The sequence below is a fragment of the Gopherus evgoodei genome, chromosome 3 (genome assembly GCF_007399415.2).
Source record: "Gopherus evgoodei ecotype Sinaloan lineage chromosome 3, rGopEvg1_v1.p, whole genome shotgun sequence".
Classification (NCBI taxonomy): Eukaryota; Metazoa; Chordata; order Testudines; family Testudinidae; genus Gopherus; species Gopherus evgoodei.
In genome coordinates this window covers 221352318-221373625 of record NC_044324.1, presented here as the reverse complement: position 1 = coordinate 221373625, position 21308 = coordinate 221352318, and the positions used below count along the sequence as shown (strand labels likewise).

General features: G+C 47.8%; 1 protein-coding gene across 3 annotated transcripts in view; it reads left to right on the top strand.

Moving 5' to 3' along the window:
- TTBK1 (tau tubulin kinase 1) overlaps positions 1 to 21308 on the top strand; it is a 124308-nt gene that overhangs the window by 64962 nt on the left and 38038 nt on the right. For 2 of the 3 annotated variants that reach the window (XM_030558142.1, XM_030558145.1), the window contains 6 exons: positions 6330 to 6395; positions 8050 to 8142; positions 9137 to 9262; positions 12332 to 12486; positions 14026 to 14245; positions 18726 to 18901. In XM_030558142.1, the coding sequence (XP_030414002.1) occupies positions 6330 to 6395; positions 8050 to 8142; positions 9137 to 9262; positions 12332 to 12486; positions 14026 to 14245; positions 18726 to 18901 (836 nt within the window). The remainder of the gene's footprint in view (positions 1 to 6329; positions 6396 to 8049; positions 8143 to 9136; positions 9263 to 12331; positions 12487 to 14025; positions 14246 to 18725; positions 18902 to 21308) is intronic. The other variant, XM_030558143.1, reaches the window with a different exon arrangement.

The following is a 21308-nucleotide window of genomic DNA, read 5'->3' as shown; positions in this document are numbered from 1 at the left end:
TGGGAACTGGTTGTCACTCTTAGGGGTCTGGTGTAAGGGGCAGGGCTTTTCATCCTGGGTATTGTTGCATTTTGAGTCTGGTTTTCTGTAGTCATTCCTTCTCAGCTCCATATGAGGATAAAAGACGCTGCTGTCATCAAGGGTTGAACAAAACACTGCCCCTTAAAAGGGGCATCACTAAATCTCACGGGACAGAGTGTTTGTCTCTGATGGGACCCTCAGCACAATGGCAGCAGAGACCAGTGCCCCTCACTCCAGGTCACTAGGGCAGCCTGCCTGTCGCACGGATCGAAATCGGAAGTTCCGATTGTTTAGTTTAAGTTGCTTTATTTGCTTGTTTATTTAGTTAAACTTCACTTCACATTGCTTCCTGTCCCACCTTTTTTGGTAAGCCCTTACAACGAGGACCTATTGCCAAGCACTGGCAGAGAATGTGGGACTCCAGGTTCTCCAGGGGCCCTGACCATGTTTCTCTGGAAATCCCTTCTGGGTTTCCGTCCTGTGTACACACTTTGGAGGAGAAAGGTTCTCCTTGTTTAGTTGGAAGTGTAAATATCAGAATTTAGTAACATCTGCAAAAAGCTCTTGTCACAAGTGAAGAGAAGTCACTATTTCGTAGAGGTGGACTAATCTGAGATCTCACTTCCAAGTTTTGTCAATTATTTTTCTCTAAAATAAAACTCTGCCCTGCCTTTTCCAGCATATGACACCCCTGCCTTGTATTCACTACATTAAAACCTTATTTCCCTACTATGAGATGGGCTTTATAGAGCTCTACTCCTGGAGTTCCCTGTTGAATTGCAGCTGACCAGTACCTAAGGAAGTCAGATGTGAGGAGTGTCCCTCATTGACCACCATACCCTGGGGCATTTGTCTGGGATTGTAGCTTACATCCCTGTTCAGTCCCTGGGGCCTTTATCAGTAAGAACTTCCCTTCAGGCTCTTCCGCTTGAATGTACTTTGGCAGAGCGTGTTGGGTGCACGCCATCTCCCCACCATGCGTCTTCAGTTTTGACTTCATTGACCCCAGACTTGGCTCAGGTATGAACAGCTTCCTTGGTGCTATCAGAGGAGCTGGAAAAGAGTTTGCTGGCACCATCTGGCATTGTGAAGGGGCTGGAGACACTCTTCCAGGCCTGGGGATTAGAGGCGGCTTCTAACCTCTGCTAGAAGCAGTACAGCTGAAGTGCTTAGCGCTATGTCAGTGAATTCCACGTGTACCTCGTCCACTTGGTTGTTCTCAATGTATAGAGATGAACACTTATCCAATAGACTAGGATCATTCCCCTGTAGGGTGCAAACCTAATACAGTTCCCCAAAATAAAGCTCCTTATGAACAAAGCATACTTCACATGCTGTACATTTCCTCTGGGGTGCTTTACATTATTATTGTTAAGGCTGCGAGTTTGTCATGGAAGTCACGGATTCCGTGACTTTTGGGACCTCCGTGACTTCTGCAGTGGCCAGTGTGGCTGGCTTCTGGGGCAGTCTCAGGCCACCATGCCTCCCCCATGCCCCAGCAGCAGTAGGAGTTTGGGTGGGGGAGCTCAGGGCTGGGGGTTGGGGCACAAGAGGGGGGAGGACTCTGGTTTGCACTTATCTAGGGGGGCTCCCTGAAAGAGACTACATGACCCTCCCTTAGTTCCTAGGTGGAGGCCGCCTGCTGCCTTTGCCCACAGGCACTGTTCCCACAGCTCCCATTGGCCACTGTTCCCAGCCCATGGGAGCTGGGGAGCTGGCACTCGGGCCAGAGGCAGTGCACGGAGCCATCTGGCCGCGCCTCCACCTAGAAGCTGAGGGAGGGACACATATTGTCACTTCTGGGGAGTCACACAGAGACGGGTTAGGGTAGGGAGCCTGCCAGCCCCAGCAACCTCCCCCAGCACCTGTGGGGGTTCTGCCCCACCCAGCACCAATGGGTGTCCCAGGCTGCTCCCCCTAGAGCACCTGCGTCATCCCCGGGCCACCCCCTCCCAAGATTTAGTCTAGGATATATAATACAAGTCATGGACAGGTCACAGGCTGTGAATTTTTGTTTACTGTCCATGACCTGTCCATGACTTTTACTAAAAATACCCGTGACTAAAGCGTGGCCTTATTTATTATCTGGACTCTGGCACTTATCCCCAGTGCGCTCGGCATGGCTACACAAGGAGAAAGACACATCCTTTCACCTGGACAACAAAATGTATAGAAATCCTAAAGTTTACAAAATGAATCAAATATTTTAAAAGTTAAGATTTTTATTTACCATTTGCTAGTTCTTTATTGTCTTCGCATTTGTTAGTTTTAAATGGCTAAAGTGGATATTTTGTACTTTTGAATTCAATTAGAATTTCCTAATTGTTTGTAACATTTCAGATTTTACGTGGAATTTTTTCTACTAAGAAATTTAACACTTTAAAAAATGCACACTTAAAAAAGTCACGTCCTAACCCTTTTTTAACGTCTTTTGTATCTGAAACACAAAATTGATAAGTAAATGGCCTGTGGTATTTTTGCAAGCAGCAGCACCACCTTCTGATCCCTTGTATATCCACAAATCAAGAAAACCAAAAGGCTTTGATGAGACCGTACTCTTCCTTCAGAGTTTGCAACTGGTGGCCATTTCCTGAATAAAGTGTTTCAAGAGGAGAAAACCGTGTGTTTTCACAACCTGTCTGGAGAGCGCATGTGTCTTGAGTACAGATGGGAGGTGTGACGTTCATAGCAAACCTATTGTATATGGGACAGCAACTACTGAGGGAGGGACTGTTTGTGTGTGACAAGCTAAACATCTTCAGTTACTCCTGTTCTTCCAAACATCTGACCACAATTGCTAGTGATACAATCAAAATATGTGAGAGAACATTAAGTGCCAGGCGATTGATGTTGTGATAGACAATGCAGCCAACGAGGTTAAGAGGAGAAGGGGAGGCTTGCAAGAAAAAGATGACCTTGGTGAGTAAAGTCTGGCTGTTCTGCACATACTCTACAAATGCTGCTAGAAGACTTGGAAAGAAAGAGTGGCAAGGACCATGGTATTGAAGGCCAGTCCGATCCTGTGATGTGATGCGTGAGTCTGGATCCCTGTACCAGTGTGGAGCCCCACTGACTTTTGTAGGGCTCACGGTGTTAGCCATGTGGATTCAATTGCAGGAGCAGGGCCTGCGTGATGAGTTTTGCACAATAACCACTTTGCAAAGACAAGCGTAGAGATGGCCATGTATTTGTGATGCCTCAAGAAGAAAAGTGGAATCTGCATTTGCAGATTGCCTGGAAGCTTGTTTCAGAATGGCCCAAATTAATGAAAACCTGTGAAAAGCAGAAACAGGATATAGTCTCTGTTTGCCAGAAAGTAACAAATATTGGCCTGAAGAGATTTGCTGAGGAATTGCTCCAGATATTGAAGGGAGCATTGTTGGGACTTGATTTCGAACAGATTCATGAGCTATGGCTGAAGATGTTGAAGTGTGAAAGAAGACAGAAAAAAAGCTTGTGCTGAACTGCAATGAGATAATTGCAAAATGCATATTCTGAAAGCATTATGACTTGCCAAGCATGAAAGCACAGGTTTAACACCATGTCACTTTCCAGCTTATGAAATATTCCCGTGTATGCCAGCTTCCACTAACAATTTAGGAATCAACACTTGAATATGTAGAAGAGGCTTATGCTGGTTGTTGAGTTCCATCTACCGTAATTCAACTGCAGGCCAAATCTACATTTCGGAAAGTCATTGTTCTCCAGTGAAATACTGAAAAATGTAACAGCCGCTCACTGGTGGAAGTCTGAAGTAAATGCTCTGGGAGGACCAAGGCTGGATCATGAAAGCAGCATCACAGGTGTTAATTGCTACAGTTTCTTTTGCTGGGACTGAATGAGTATTTTCATCACTCGGGCTGTGTGCTCCAGGATTACAAACCTCAGGGAACAGGTGGGGCATCCATGTTGGTTTTCCTTCTCAAGCACTTTAATTCTGAAAGCCTTGAAATCACCCTCAGTGAACTGGAACACTGGGACTCAGTGGCATAATAGACTTGTGACTTTTGATCATGGATTTTAGCTGTGGTTTCAAATGCTGCATTATACGTTCCGTATGGATAAATCAGTAACACAGTGTTTGTGTGAATACAGGTATAAAAAATTCACCATTTCGAACTTTGACAATGTATTGAAAAGCTAGGCAGATACTCACCGTTACCCCTGAAGTCAATTTGTGGTGAGAAAAATCCAAATAAGCATTAAGAGAACATTTTAATATAAAAATACAGTCTTGGGTCCTGATCCTGCAAGTACTTATACATATGCATAACTTTAAGCATAGGAGTAAACCCAGTGAAGTCAGTGGTACTATTCACATGAGTAAAATTACTCATGCGCTTAAGTGTTCATAGAATTGGGGTCATAATTTTTCAATATTTTGTTTTTTACCTACCTCAGTTGTGTGAAATTCAAATAAGATATCCTACCAGCAGTGACATTGGAAAAACCCAGCATTTATCATTCAGTTCATGTTAAATTTTAATCAGAAATTACAATAGCTCAGATTTGGGGGTTGGGCTGAGATCTGGTAACATTGATTTCAATCAGATTCTTTAAATCAAGGTGTGAATGCCTGCACTTTGCAGAACAGCTGATAGTCTGAGACGGGAAACCACAGGCAGAGGGAGGCAGTCGGAGGATACACAGACATGTATGAACTCTACTGAACTGCCCGTCAGCCAATCCATCCCTGAGCCTTGAGGACTCTCTCATTCTTCCCCTACCTTAGGCCCCACTCCCAGCTGTGCAGGCTGGTCAGGAGGACTGAATAGAATCCCCTTCAGCCCAATCAGCACTGAAGGGAAATTTGTATCGACGCACGCAACTGAGTCCTCAGGGCCGACTGCTGCCTCCCAAGTGATGAGAGAATGGAACTGGCATCTCCTTGCACTGCGGTGCCGAGTGCTCTGACTTCTAAGCACCTGGGTCTGTCTGGAGTTTTTAGGGTGGGATTTTCAAAAGTGCTTGCCCTGGGCTGAACTCTGAGCCCATTTTGGCCATTGTCAACTTCCCCGGTCTAATTATGCTCCCATTACTTTTGAAAATCCCATTATTATTATTATTGTTATTTACATCTGAAAAGCTCCCTGTAATCACTTGCCACGTTTCATTATTGTACCTGGAATTAGTTCAGAATGATCACGTCTTCCACAGGTGAAGTTGTGCAGACCTGGGAGATCTGTGGAAACAGCACTCTCAGCCCCGTCAACAGTGGGAATAACCTCCTGTGATGGAGGCAAGGAGCAGTGCTGACTTGGTCTCAAGACAGCTGTATCCATCTCCTGAGTGGGGAAGGGCATTTGAGGGGTGAGAGTAAAGAAAGGGAGAACAAAGGCTCCAACAGGGACTCGGGGGAGCCTGGGAAAATAGGTGAACATCAGAAGGTTTTCCACTTGTTAACTCTTAGCATGTAGCTTCCATGTGGGTGAGGGTTGGTGCATGTTCAGAGGTAGGGGAGAGTTTTTGACAGCACCTGCTTTGGGGGTGGGGAATAGGTAGGAAATTGGGAAGTTCTTGTCTAGGCACTCAGATACCATGGTGGTGGGAGCCATACAAGTACCTGGAGAGGTGAAATGAGTGGGTTTGAGCACTGGAGTAGGGCAGGACTGAGATATTAGCGCTGAATGTGACCTAGTGGCTCCAGTGCAGTCCATCGTGTAGGGATCCGAGCAGGATGCTCTCGTGTGTGGTCCCAGCAAGTGTTTCAGTGGGGCCTGCTTGTCTTCAGGAGATGGAGGCATCGTGCAGCTGGCAGGTAGCGTTGGGTGGAGTATGATAGGGGTTTGCAGGAGGGTTGTGCATGGGTGGAGAGGATTGAATTGCCTGCGGGGAGGTAACAGGCAGGATCAGCACCTGCATCTATCCAGCGGCAGGATCAGAATAGCAAAATGCTGGGCTGGCCCTCAGGCACTGCCTTGGGTTTAGCTTACCCACACTGCCCCATTATCCGTTTGTACTCAAAGGAGGGATTGTTTCTGGGCTCCTGCACTCGCTTTCTGCTCAAAATGAAGTTTGGTTATGAAGGTACAAACCTGGGTGATACTGACAGCTTTGCTGCCCGGAGCGACTTTACTAATCACTTTCCCCTTCGCGCAGAAGGAGTTTTTCAGGGAACTGTAGGACTGAGGCACGTGTTTTCTGTTTATGTAGTCACTTGATCACAGGGAAGGCTGTTAAGAAGAGACCTGCAGCTCTCAGGTTTGTATGGTCCCGGGACAGAGCTGAGAAGTCTTTAGGGGTTTGCTGCACTCTGGCTTCTCCAACGCCCTGCTTTGTTTCTGAGATTATGTATTGTCTCCCATCAGCCTCGCAATGTTGCTGGGTTTCGGGGAACGGTCCGCTATGCTTCAGTGAATGCACACAAAAACCGAGTGAGTATCTCCCTTTCTTAGGGATTAAAAGAGAAGGGTTTTTCCCACCCTTGCAGCCACGAACGGTACGTCTACACCACAATAAAAGATCAGCGGCATGGCCATGGCTGGCCCGAGGCAGCTGACTCTGGCTGTGGGGCTCAAAACTGCAGTGTAGACATAGGGTTCAGGCTGGAGCACAGACTTTGAAACCCCACGAGGGAGTGTATGGCAGAGCCCAGGCTCCAGCTCGAGCCCAACTGTCTACACAGCTATTTTTAGCTCTGCATCGTGAACCTGAGTCAATTGACCCAGGCTCTGAGACTCGATGCTGTGAGGGTTTTATTGCCGTGTAGACATAGAGTAGCGCTGTAGCTGCAGGAGGGGTCAGCTGGTGTGAGTTGCTTGTTGCTTACAGCACGATGATGTGTCAAATAACTCCAGTTGAAGTGGAAGGCTATTGATTGTATGTATAAAAATATGAGCTAGTCATTGGCTTTTCTCGAATTGCCTGTCTAATATTTGGCAGTTACCATATTTGCTGCTCCTGTTAAGAAAAAATAAAGCCATGTCCCTGTGTGGCTCCTTGCCATGGACCCACCGCCCCGGGGCCCCAGCAGCATGCTGGCCGTAGGAAGGCTGTGGCTCATGGCAGCCTAGCCCTGGTGACATAGAATCGTAGAATATCAGGGTTGGAAGAGACCTCAAGAGGTCATCTAGTCCCAGCCCCTGCTCAAGGCAGGACATGGGTAACTCAGAACGAATCCTAGATTTTTTTCCTCCGAAGAGGGACGTTACTTCTGCAAAATATTTGGCCTATTTCACCCCAGTCTCCCCTAATGTCTGGTCTTCCCTGTCTCATCCAGTATTTGTAAATATTTAAGCAGTGTTTCCTGTGTATATGGTAAAATTCTTCTGATGCTTAGACTATGGAACTAAAGTTCCTGCCAGAAGTCTCCTCTGCCTGATCTCCTCCTTCCTCCAGCCTTTTTGCATCCCAAGTGAGCTGGCTTTTAGGAGGAGATTTGAAAAAGCATATGTGTAATTACTGTAAGTGGTAAAACACGGGTACGGGGCTTTTAATCTTCACTGGGCTTCCCAGACAGCTAATTAACCCCAACAGTTCTCCCTGGAAATAGGCAGATCAGTGTTATCCTCTCTCACAATTTGGGATGCTGACACCCGAGAGGCAAAGTGGCTAGCTCAAGATCACAGTGTCAGCAATGGGATTAGTAATCAGGCTTCTAGGCCGGGAGTTGCATTGTGTTCTGCAGATCCCCCACAAATGGCCTGCAGACTGTTGAAGAATAGGGATAAAAAGAAGTATTGACCAGCTCCCCATGCATTGAGCATCATCCGTTCTGTGCACTGAATGAGGCAGGGTCCTGTGGAAAAAATAGCCTGTGATTGTGTAATTACACGCATAAGCACAAGGGGTACAAGTTCAGCTTGCACGGACAACCTCATTTCCTGAGGTCTGGGCTCTTGACTGTACAACCTGAATGATATTTACCCTCGTTTCTGGAAGTGTCCTGAGAATGGAGGTGACGCATGCCCAAGGCAGTGTTCACTCCCCTTGACACACAGTGGTGGCTCTGCAAGTGCACCATCTCCCACACAGCAGGAAAGGTGCTGTTTGGCTGTTTTTGCTTTACTTTGTCTTCCTTTTCTCCAGGAGATGGGTCGACATGATGACCTGTGGTCCCTCTTTTACATGTTAGTGGAGTTTGCAGTTGGTCAGCTTCCATGGCGCAAGATCAAGGATAAGGTAGGAAACATGGTGACTGAGGTGTAATGGGGGTAAAATCTGTCCAGCAGCTGTTCCACTCCCCTTTCCTGCACCTCAGCATAGACCAGAAGCCATTTTCCAGGGCTTTTCAGAAAGCATTGGGCAGAGTCAAGCCCTTGGGCTGTTCCACTGAAACCTTGGGTGTAGTTGTCAGGGAACAACTTTCTGCCTGTCTCAAGGAGAGCGCACCACCCACAGCTGCTGAGTAAACTGACATTTACATTGAATGCACACTCCACCTCGCTGCAGCAATTCTTGGAATACTCTTAAATCGCCTTCAAACCAAGGCTGCTAACTAATAAATCTACCAGTGTACTCCCACGGTGCTTCCTGCCGCTTCCCTAGCTACATTCATGGGATGAAAGCTGGCTTGTAACATTAGCATCGCCGGGTAGGATTTTGGCTGTACTTTAGCGCACACACAAACGCTTTCTTCCCCTCTCTGATCTCCTTGCGGAGGTCTGTAACGTGGCCTAAAATGCAGTGTGTGGCCCCTGGATTGCTTCCGAGCTGGAAATGAAAGGTGCCGTCTCAGCTTATCTGCTATCACCAACCACCTCAGCCCTGTCTGCTGGCCCATCGTGTCTGTCCTGTGGTGATGAGCTGACTGGTTCCTTCCCACCAGCCAGCTTCCCAGGAAGTGCTAAATGGGAGTGTTGGCTGGCGAATCAGATTGAGTCCGTGGGAATAAGACAGACCATCCAGGTGTTCCTGAAAGATCCCCCTGGGGGAGGGAAGAGCCAGAGAGCAGCCACCCCTAGGAGTCTCCACTGAAGGGGCAGCTCCCAAGAGGAGTCCAAGCTTCCCTGCATGAGCAGATCAGCCTCACTTTGCTAGGGACTGTGTATAAGCAAGACCCTGGGGGCTCCTGAAGGGTCTGTGCTGCCCACTGCAGGTGGGTTTCAGCTGAGGGATTAGGAGTGTGCAGCCAGGAGAGTGATGGTGGGATCTCGTGTATGTCCCCTTTCTGCAGGAGCAAGTTGGCATGATCAAAGAGAAGTATGAGCATCGAATGCTGCTAAAACACATGCCATCTGAATTCCACCTCTTCCTGGATCACATTGCGAACCTGGATTACTTCACCAAGCCCGATTATCAGGTAAGAGACTGGCCTTGTGGAGAGCCTGGTCATGTCACTGGGGAGGGCTGCTTTGATTCCACAGGTGGAGAGGCCATTCCTGCGAAGCTGGAAAGAGGCAGGGTCATAGGGTGGTTTGTCACTTCTGAATTTTTTCCTCTCTCCTCCCACCCCATCAAACAAAAAGCCCCGGCCTCTGAAGCAGACAGACCCATCACCATGAACCTTGGTGGTGTGAGAGCTGTTTGAACATTGTCAACAGTCTTTTAAAGACAGTTAAAACATCAGTCCTACATGGCATAGTGACAGTCGGGCCTGTAGGGTGCATAATCACCCTATAAATCACCCTCTTGGAAAATCCAGGTTATGTTCCTCAAGGAGCTGTGTCTGAGCTAAGCATGTTACGTGTTTGCTCCCAGTAGCTGACTACTCTGCACATGCGTGTCTTCCTTTGGAGTCCCATGAGTCCTGCCTGCAGAATGAGCCCCACTGCGCAATCATGCTGGGCAGTTATGCACACATCTGGTCTGCCGGAGAGAGGAACTCCAGGCTCTAGGGATGCAGCAGCATGGTTTAATCAAATCAAGGTTAAAAACATGCACACTTTCTTTTCCTAGCTCTTAAGAGGTTCTAGGCAGCCAGTGGGGAGAGGGACACATTGGGAAGCAATGTCTGATGCTCTCTCCATAACATTTACTTTCTATTCTTGACACCGTTCTTAGAAAGGAAGGAAAAACTAATCTGTCACTTAGGCCTTGGCTACATGGGAAAGTTGCACCAGTTTAACTTAAATCGCTTTTGAAGTTTATCTAGTTAAACCAATGCAAATCCCTGGAGGGGCGAACCAACCTGCAGATTTGGTGGCTGCATCCCACCGAGATGAAGTGACTTGGCCAAGGGCATGCAGGAAGGCACTGGCAGACCCGGGGATCAAACCCTGAGTCCTTGGCCAGAGTGTTAATCACAGTCCATCCTGGTGCTCGGGCAGGGGGAGGGCTCCCCACACTGTCCAGAGACGGCTAAGCGCCCCCAGCTCCTGTCGTGTAATTGACTCACCCAGCACCAGGCGGGCAGGCTGCGGCAGAGCCCAGGCCAAACCCTAGGTGTCCAGGCCTCCATCCATTGCCTTACAGAGACCATCCTTCCCCCTCCTGCAGCTACTATCTCACTCCCTGGTCTGAGCTGCCACCGTGGGTGATTCCTTGCTAGGGCATTCAGCCTTGTGTCTCACAAGCTGTGGGCAGCAGAGCCAAAGCCGTGCATTCAGCCCCTTGACTTCCAAAGGCAGGGCAGCTGAGTTACTGCTGTATGGGAGACCTGGGGTCTCAGCCCAGCTCTGCCAGCAGGCACGTTTTCTTTTCTATGTGACAACTTCCCAGTGACCTGAGCTGAGAATGAGGGATTTTCCCTTTGGAGGGTAAGGCTGTAAGGTCTTGGTTAATATTAAGTATACAGCAGTACTAACGCCAGTCAGCGGAAGAGAGGACTTGCACTCATATCTATCTAGCTCCTAGGCCAGATCCCCTTCCCCTAGGTGACTGGATAGTTTGTATGGAAGGGCTCTGTCTCACGGGTCTGGACTCAGTGCTGGTGTTCCATGCATTGCTCTCCACAGCCCACCATGCCACTCCAGAGCATCACCTGTAAAGTCCAGTAACTTTGGAACGATCAAGTTCTGGAGCTGGTTCTTGCTGCTGGGCACTAGATCTCAGCTGGGGCATCCCCACGATATTAGCTTTATGGCTCTTACCCATTATTTCCCCCATCTCCACTCAAAAAAGCATTATAAAAAGTTACAGTTTGTAAAAGAGGTCATGTTTGGCAGTGCTGTGTCTCATGGGACATGTTACCAAATGACCCCAAATGTGCCCCATAAACTTCACCTGGGGCCCTAACTGGGCTTTACTGTTTCCAGGCTGATCTGAGAGGGGACGTGGCTGAAAGTTTTAGAACAGGCTGAAAGTTCAGCTTTCTAGAGACAGGCTGATAGAACCTTAGCTGTGCGAAGCCCTGTGATACGGGAGAAAGAGGTACCAGCTGGAGCTCGTCAGAAGATTTTCATCAAAAGTTTTCTGGCAGAAAATGTTTGACAAATGCAGAATTTTTAATAAAATCATTTCCACTGTGTGTGTGGGAAGGATGGTAGGGGAGAGAATTTAAAAAAAATAGTTTCCAAAAGTTTTGTTTTGGAAAATGTTTGAAATTTAGTTTCAAAACATTTCAATTTGAAATGTCTTTTTTGTTATGTTTTTCACTTTTATACTATTTCTGTCTAGTATTTTACATTGTTTCATGACATATAGTAGTAATGCATAAGAAGACATGGTATGTTATCATAGGACAGGATGTGTCATATTATACACTTTTATCAGTAACGTCATTTTATGATGTTAGTCATAATATAGCCAAAGTATTCTTTTCTATTTTTATACTTTCAATAAGAAAAGAAGGTAAGCACTTAGTATTGTAATAAGAGGAGCAGCTGTTTTCAATCTTCTAGAGAAATAATTCCAGGGTAACACCAGAAAATTGAAAACAGCTGCTCTTCTAATTAGCACACTCAGCATTTATCTCATTTTCTAGATCCAAGTGTCAGATTGTTTCATTACAACACAAACAGGAAACACTTTGAGCTAGATTAGAAAATAAGGAGGTTTCAATGTGTACTAAGTAGCAGCTGTCATTAATGCTATTTTTTAATGAAATAAAAACCAAAATAGTATATTTTGACTATTCTATGATGTTATGATGTGATGTCACATGCGCTACTGCCAATGTAATGAAATTATGTAAAAATTATACAATAACATGAAAAAATTAAGTTTGTTTTGAAACAAACTTTGGAAATTTTTCTGAAATTAAATTTTCAAAACTGAAATTATTTCAGAATTTCGGTTTCTCAGGAAATTTTTAAAAAATTAAGTTTTTTGTTCTGATTCTGAACTAAAATAAGTTTCAAAATGCCAGAAATGCCCATGAAATGGAAATTGTGAGTTTGAACAAGCTCAGTGTTTCAGGCATTCTTTAAAGCAGCTGTCAGCTGTTACAGGTCCTATACCTTCCTCCTTGTTGCTATGTTTATTCTTCTAGCTGATCATGTCAGTGTTTGAGAACAGCATGAAGGAACGAGGCATTACTGAGAACGAGGCCTTTGACTGGGAGAAAGCTGGAACGGACATTTTATTGTCTACAAGCACCTCCACGCCACCACAGCAGAACACCAGGCAGACAGCAGCCATGTTTGGGTGAGTGTTATGGTCACACCTGTCATGCTGTCAGCAAGCACTGGGCCAAGGGAGAGTCACTGGAAGGGACACAGGCCATGATTGCCCTGGACAATAGGATTAGGTACAGAAGCGTTGTTCGTTTGGCTGTAGAGATGAAGTGTGTATAATGCAGTGTGCCGAAGTCACTGGATTACACCTGGATCCCGAGCGTTTGTCTTGGTGTTGTCACCTTGTATGTTCTACTGGGAACGTTCCCCTGGTTATGCTGTTACATTAGGAGGGTGCTGCACATGACGTGGTGCGAGGCACTAGCCGTTGTGCCAGTGCACATTACACGGTCCCTGGTGCTCGCCACAGAGAACTGTGTGCTGATACACATTATGTGGTATCTGGCTTTCTCCAGTGGGGTCCGTGACCCTGGGACAAAGAGCTATTTAGATATTTTTAAATGGGCTGGAAAAACTCCTCCTCTGGGGATTGAAAAGATTGGGGTTGCCTGTTTTAGCGAGGTGGCGAATCAGAGGGGCTGTGACAACAGCCAGTAGAGCAATGAAGGGCTCAGAAAAGGGAAGTGGGACGTTCTCTTCTCCACGCCTCACAGCGTTAGGATAGGGGACAGTCAGTGAAACTGAAAGGTGGCCAATTCATGACCGATGAAAGGAAATGGTTTTCCACAGAATGTGTGATTAACCTCGAACTGCTCATCACAGGAAGCCGCAGAGGCTGGGAGCTTCTCAGATGAAAGATTGGATGTTTATATGGGTGGCAAGACTACCTAGCATTCTAATAGCAAATGCTAACGTGTTCTGGCAGGGATATTAGATCTTGTATTCTGGGCTTTAAGCCAATCTCTACCTGTTAGAGATCAGGGTAAAACCCAATGGGGGCGCAGCTTAGCCCATATCTGCCTCTTCAGGATTCCTTCGCCTTCCGCTGGATCATCAGTAGCAACCCCGTCCAAGACAGGAGACTGGAGTAGGTGGACCCTGAGTCAGTCCTGTCTGATACTTGCTTTGAATAGACATAAGCAGGTGGCATGTTTAGAATCTTCTAAGTGGTTTAGCAGCACAATCCAAGAGGAGGCAACTGGGATTTTCTCTGAAGTCGCCTAGGTGCTTATGAGGGTCCTGTCATACCTGGACGATGAGCACCTGCTCTGTCTCACTGGGTAGGGCAACATGGTTCTGGTTTATGGAGCCCCATTGGCTTGAGGCTAGGTGGACTCTTCATCTACAGCAGGCTATTCCCTAATGGTCCATTCTGGGGAGTCCAGCAGCTTCTCTGAAGCAGGGGTTTTCAGCCTGGAGGTTGTGACCCCCAAGAGGTCATGTATAGGTCTGAGGGACTCCCTTCCTTTTTGGCTAGAGGGGAGGAGTTTCGTGAACTTGTTGTGGCATGGGTTGCTGGCCTGGGAAAGGTTACAACCCCTGATGCAGCCAGCCTGGCAGCTCCTACATATGGCGTGGGGCGCTGAGGCAGGTCCATGGTGCAGGATATATCAGGGTCCTGGTTCTCTCTGTGATCAGAGTTGTTGTCTTGTCTTGATGTTCCCCATAGGGTGGTTAACGTCACTCCAGTTCCTGGGGACATGCTGCGTGAGAACACTGAAGATGTCCTACAGGGTGAACACTTGAGCGACCAAGAGAATGCTCCTCCGATCCTGCCAGGCCGGCCAGTGGAAGGGCTGGGCCAGGCTCCTAACATGGCCTTCAACGAGACTGAGGTTTGGGAAGAGACGGACGTGAACCGCAACAAACTCAGGATCAGCATCAGCAAAGTAAGGAACCTTCCTCTTGTCCAGCAGTGAGATGTGCGTGCCCAACTCAGGCCGTAGATTTAAAACCAGAAGAGACCACTGTGACCATCTGGTCTGACCTCCTGTATAACACAGACCAGAGAACCTCACCCAGTGGGTGCTGCCCTGAGGGAATTCTTTCTCCCTGCTACATGTGTGATGCTATCTAGCCCAAACACTTATGGTTGAACTAATGTGTGTCTTTGAGACATCCCAGCTCAATATAAAGACTCCAAGCTTTGGAAGATTTGCCGCATCCCTTGGGAATCTGCTGTAGTATGAGACATCTTCTTCCCTTGTAGGTACTTATAAACCAAGATCAAGTCACCTCTTTATCTTCTCTTGGATAAGCTGCGTAGCTTGAGCTCCATAAGTTTCTCACTGCTAGGCAGGTTTTCCACACCTCAAATCATCCTTGTAGCTCTTCTCTGAATTGCACTTTGAGTTTTTCAGCATCCCTTTTGATGTGTAGAAACCAGAAATGGGCACAATACCTGGCAATGGTCTCACCAGTGAGGTAATATCACCTCCCTACTCCCACTCAATATTCTGTCATGTTAGCCTTATGCCACAGCATTGCACTGGGAGCTCATGTCCACTTGGTTTTTCTCAGGATCCCAAAGACCTTTAATCACTGCTTTTCCAGACAGAGCCCCCACCCAGTAATTGTGACCTGCATTCATTGTTTCTAGATGAATGAACTTGAATTTCATTGTTTACAAACACCTATTACTTGATTACTGCCATCTCATCAAGTGATCCAGATCACTCTGTGTCAGTGACCTGTTCCCATCATGATTTACCAGCCCACCAATCTTTTGTCATCTGTTCCTTACCAAGGCTTTTATATTTTCTTCCAGATCATTAATAAAAATTGTAGGGATCGGTCCTGGCTGGCAGGCCACCAGAAACCGCCCCCTGCAAAACCCCCTTTTGCCACAGAATGCTGATTTGTCTCAGAATGCTGACTCCATATTATCACAAGATTAGGAAAGTACAGCACGCTCTGCCCACATGCAGCGGGTGAGGGGAAAAGGGGAAGAAAGAGTCCTCCACCAATGCGAAACAAGTAAACAAGGCTGTAAGCTATGCATGACGCTGTAACTGAAAGAATAAAAAGGCTGCCACGCCTTACGGCGGCGCGCTTTCCTGAACACACAAGCTGTCTGCGTCTGTTTCCTTCCCGCAAAAAATGCCAAATATTTTTCGACCAAGAACCGGTTCCTGCAGGACCCCTCTAGAAACTCTCTCATTGGATGATGATTCCACATTAACAGTTAGGTTTGAGATCTGTCAGCCAGTTTGTCACCCATTTCATATGTGCCATACTGATTTTTAGTGCTAATTTTTTTTATCGACGTGTCATGTGGTACTAAGTCCAAGTATATAATGTCAGCGTGGTTATCTTTATCAACTGGACTTGTGATCTTGTCAAAGAATGATAGCAAGTTCATTTGGCAAGTCCTTTTTGCCACAAAGGCCTGTTGATTGACATGGATTATATTCCGATCCTTTAGGTCTTTGTGGATTGAAACTCATATCAACCTTTTCATGGCTTTGCCTGGAATCAATGGCAGGCTAACTGCCCTGTCGCTACCCGGGTCATTCCATGCATGCCTTTTATATATTGGCACGGCATTAGCTTTCTTCCAGGCCTCTGGAGCTACTTAGTATTCTAGGATTTATTAAAAATTAACATCACTAGTCTGGAGAGCATCACAGCCAACTCATTTAAAACTCCTGGATGCAAGTCTTGTGGACTGGCATGTTCCCTTTAGAGACTGGTGCGTAGTGGAGACAGGATCATAGACTAGAATGGGGAAGCTTTGTTTCCTTCATGTCTTACATTCTTACGTCCATATTGTGGAAACCATAGGCCACAAAAAGCTGTAACTCCTGGTTCCAAAAGTCACCTCAGCTTTTTCTGTTCTTGAGAGCCACCAGATATACTGCAGCTTCTCATTTGGGCTGAGACACCCCTGACAGCCCCGGCACAGAAAATCCACTTGGTGCTTTTCCTTACTGGTGCTCATTTTGGCTCATGAAGGAGTTATGTTAAATTGTTAGCCTTGGAGCAAGTGCTGCTGGTCTGATTTCCCTCTCTGGTCTGCTCCAGTTGGCAGCCATAGACATTCCTTCCCAACGGTTTCTTTTGCTCGTCATTCTCTGTATTCCAGCTGGATGGAACATACAAGGTACTGGGCCTGGAAAACTCAGCTTCCCCTATCATGCCAGTCTGATTTCCTTCAGAGATAGATGTGAGTTATACCAGGAACCTTCATGTCAAAGGGGGCATTCAGACCTCCTTTCTGCACAGTAATGGTACATCCTGACAGTGCTGAATGCCAGAGCACTGGCGAGCCATGCCAGAAGGTCACCCACAGATAAGAGAGGCCTCTTCAGGAGCCACAGTCTGACCAGGGTGACCTTCCATCAGTCTGAGTGTGCTGTTGTTTCTTGCCAGTTTCCAGGAGAAACAGTTGAGGACCTCCTGCAGGTGCTGAGCACCTGGAGCTCCCAGAGACTTCAGCAAAAATTGCAGTTGCTTGACACCAAGCAGGGTTGGGGATATATCATCCCGCCCCATGAAACTCACACCACTCCTTTTTTTTCTGTCAAAGACCGGCCATACTGGGTCAGACCAAAGATCCATGTAGCTTAGTATCCTGTCTTCTGACAGTGGCCAATGCCAGGCGCCCAGAGGGAATGAACAGAACAGGGAATCATCAAGTGATTCATCCCATTCCAGGGGCTGTAGCTGCGTGCTGCATGTTTTCAGATAAAAGGACACAGCAGCAGAGCTGCAGCTAATCCCGCTTTGCAGATGAGTCCCAGTCAGCCCCTGGGCAGGAGGAGCTGCTGCTGCTCAGTGTAAGCAAGCTCCCAGCTGTGTCGCTGCTTCCAGTGTCAGTCCCAGCCTCCTGTGCTGTGTCAGCACCAGACTGAACGCTGTGGCAGCGTCTGAAGCTCTCCTTTCTCCATTGCTGCTTGCACCACTGCTGACACCACCACTGTTCTCCTGGGCATCCTGTCCTGCAGTTCTGGGGCTGGTCTGACTCCCCTCTTGTCCCCCCCATTCATGCACCAGCCAGAACTTGCCACTTTTCTCCACATCTCTCAGATCCAACCCTTTCTCTCTCTCCCATCCAGGCCCTCTGCAGCTCCCCACTTCACTGCTGCAACCACCTGCCTCTGGCCTCCCTGCTCCCTTCCAAGCTATGCAAAACCCTGGGCTGAGATCCGCTTCCCAGTCAGCTGTTACTCCGACCAAAGCCTCCCATTGACCTCCCTTTCTCCGCTGCATCAGGCTCCGTGGCCTACAGCCCTTCACAACTCAGTCCCGCATTCTTCCTCGCCGCCCCTTGTGCAGAGAGCTGCCCTGGACTAGCCCATGAAATCACTGCCATCTCCTCCAGACCTGCTCCTGTGATCGCTGCAGGAAATCACCCTCTGATCCTGGGCACACGCTCAGCAGGGAGGCGGGCTCATTATTTAGCTCTTTATTTCACATACAGTCTAAACAATTTCTATCCTCTGGCATATGTCCACGGTCAGGCCTGCTCTGCACACACAGTTTGTACCACTGTCTCTTAGGGGGCTGATTTTTCACTGATGGGGCATACCAGTCCCACCTCAACTGTGGACGCAGGTATGCTGTTAAAAAGGTGCCTTATCCCAATCTGGCTTATTCCCATTCCTCTACAGAAATAGCTACCAGTATAAAATACCATTACTCGGTGCAGCCGCATCCACTCTGAGGGGCATTGTCTGCTGTAGTTATAGCACTGCAACCTTGGTACTCCTCTTGTCCTCCCTCCCCAGTTCCCTCCTGCTTGTTACACTCACCTCTTGTGTCAATAGTATATTCTGTGGGGCAGGTACCATCTCCTGCTGCCAGCACAACAGGGCTCAAGTCAGGCATGGGCCCCTGAGCACTGCCAGAAGACCAGGGACTACGTAACACCCAGCCCCTGCCAGAAAAGCAGCCCTGGCACAGGAGCAGGCGCTGGGCAGCCACGCCGGGGTCCCGGGCAGGTGGTATGACAGAGATGATTCTCCCTTGGCCACCTCCACTCCCTTAGCTGCTGCAGGAGTTTTTTTTAAAAGCGAGTTCACTCCAAACATACGAATAGATTAGGTTGAGGAGGTGCATGACGCTCCTCCAGAAAAAACCCTCTTATTCTGAAGTAAGAGGGTCCACACACGGTGTTAGTCCAGGACAGCTGTTCTGCTTTAAATTCAACCCCTTCCTTCATGTGAAATAGCTTCCGTGTGTTGACAAGCCCCTACATTCCTCCAAGCACAGCCAGCACAGGCCATGAGAAGACAGCTGTGGTTGTATTCTTCTGGAAGGAAGAGACAGGAGAGATTCAAAACCAGAGCAGGCGTCCCAGCCATGCTGGGTTCCTCCCCCATGTCTGCCATCAGCTCCTTGACATTCTCTGTGTTTTCCCCCATACAGACCCAGTGCATGATGGAAGAGGAACAGAGAAGTGCTGTCTGCCCCAGCTCCCCGATACGGGCACCTCCAGACTCCCCTACCACTCAAGTGCGCTCTCTGAGATACCGTCGTGTGAACAGCCCTGAGTCGGAGCGCCTGTCCATTGCCGATGGCAAAGCAGATCTACACGAGAGAAGGTTTGCTCACACACTACAGCATCCCTTTGTGCTATGCCCTGGGAAATGAAGGGCAAGCGAGCCCAGTGGCCTCCTGCCCTGCAGGGGGTATGGCTGGATTTGTAACACATTGTAAAGTATTTTTCTTCAGCCTCAGTGTCTCTCTAGCTTTTGGTACCGTTATTGGCATGACACGCTATGCAGGGGCTGCCTACGTAGGCTCTTCCTACTCCTCTTCGCCCCTCTATAAAACCACCACGTCTCTCTTGTGAAGCTAGAGACGTTTGTGCAGAGGACACCTGGCTGGTTTGCTAGCTGGCATCTTGCTGGCATTGAGAAACAAGCCCCAGATGATGCCAGTTGTTTTATACTCAGCATGCTGCCGTGCTCCCAGCTGGAAACTCAGCAGGTCCGAAGGGCTGGCAATCTAGGGCTGTGCCATTCTTGAGAGTCCCAGTAGGAGGGTGGCTTCAGGGGGAGAGGTTAGAAGCTCTGGGATGGCAGGACAGGAGTGCAGAGGGATTGCTGGAGGCTTGGCAACAGGAAGGAGGGTATGGGGGTCAGTCGCTGGTGGGGGCAGGGAGTCACAGCTGGAAGGGCAGGCGGTTTTTTTAGAGGGAGGCAAAGGTGAGTCTAGCAGCCAGAGAGTGTTCACAGCACATGGCTGGCAGCAGGAGGGAGGTAGGAATGGACCGCTAGCCACACAAATATGCCCCACCACTCTGAGAGTTAAATGGGACACACCTAGACTGGAGTTTACCTTGCTGTCCCTGAAGTGCTCGCTTCACCCGTTCACCTCCTGGCTGGGGGAGCGCAGAGAAGCGTGCTTGTGTGTGCGCACAGCGCACTGGGAATCTGGAGCACAAGCCCTGACTTCAAGTAGCAAAGGCCACAGGAAGACCTTGTGTGAGATCCGTGGGGAACGAGGCCGCAGTGGCCGTAATGAGGAAGGGGAGCAGTTTAGGGTAGAGGTAGGAAATGAGCGTGCCATGAAGTTCAGCACTGGGTCTGTTCTGGTGTGGCTTGGATAGAAATCTGAACCTGCTGATGACACAGGGAGGTGTGGGATCACCAGGATTCAGACAAAAAGAATGAGGAGTACTTGTTGCACCTTAGAGACAAAATTTATTTGGGCTTAAGCTTTTGTGGGCTAAAATCCACTTCATCAGATGCATGCAGTGGAAAATACAGTAGGAAGATATATATACACAGAGGACATGAAAAAATGGGTGTTGCCTTACCAATGGATGTAGCCACTGTAACGAGAGTGATCAGTTAAGGTGGTCTATTATCAGCAGGAGAAAAAAAACTTTTGTAGTGATAACCAGGACTGCCCATTTCAAACAGTTGACAAGAGGGTGTGATTAACAGTAAGGAAAAAATTACCATGGGGAAATAGCAAAGAATCCTGTGGCACCTTATAGACTAACAGACGTTTTGGAGCATGAGCTTTCGTGGGTGAATACCCACTTCTTCAGATGCATGCCTTCAGATGCAGAAGTGGGTATTCACCCACGAAAGCTCATGCTCCAAAACGTCTGTTAGTCTATAAGGTGCCACAGGATTCTTTGCTGCTTTTACAGATCCAGACTAACACGGCTACCCCTCTGATACATGGGGAAATAGTTTTTACTTTGTGTGATAACCCATCTGCTCCCAGTCTTTATTCAAGCCTAATATAATGGTGTCCAGTTCTGCAGTTTCTCATTGGAGTCTGTTTTTGAAGTTTTTTTGTTGAAGAATTGTGACTTTGAGGACTGTAATTGAGTGACCAGGGAGGTTGAAGTGTTCTCCTACTGGTTTTTGAATGAATTATCACATTGGCATCAATATTTCCCTCTCTGGAAGAGGGCACATGGTTTGTGACTCTCAGTGTGGAAGACGCATACTTTCACATGCACATTTACCCAGGTCACAGAAGGTTCCTCAGGTTCCCCGTTGGTCAAGACCATTACCAATTCAGAGACCCCCACACTCGGTCCATAAATTTCCTAGAAGTGACCTTGGACTTGACTGCATCAAGAGCCGATCCACTTAACAAAAGATTCCATGCCAAGGAGACCCCATAAACCAGGTCACCCTCAGACCTTGGACTGCAGTCAAAGCTTGCCTCTCCTTCCTTGGCCACAAGGTCTCATGCACACACATGATACCATTTGCCAGACTCCATCTCTATTGCTGTCCAACCTGGCTTCAGTCAGTCTACTCACCAGAAAAAGTCAGCATGATTGCCAAAGTAATTATTCTGTCCAGAGTTCTAACCTCTCTTGTCTGGCAGACAAAGCCTGTAGAAAGTTTGAGTGGGGACTTCTTTCCTCACACCTACATCCTGAAGGGACTTCTTAGATCCTTCCCACCATTAGTGAAGCCAACCCTGCAATGGGACCTCAACCTCATTCATTCATCTCTCACCAGACCTCCCATCGAA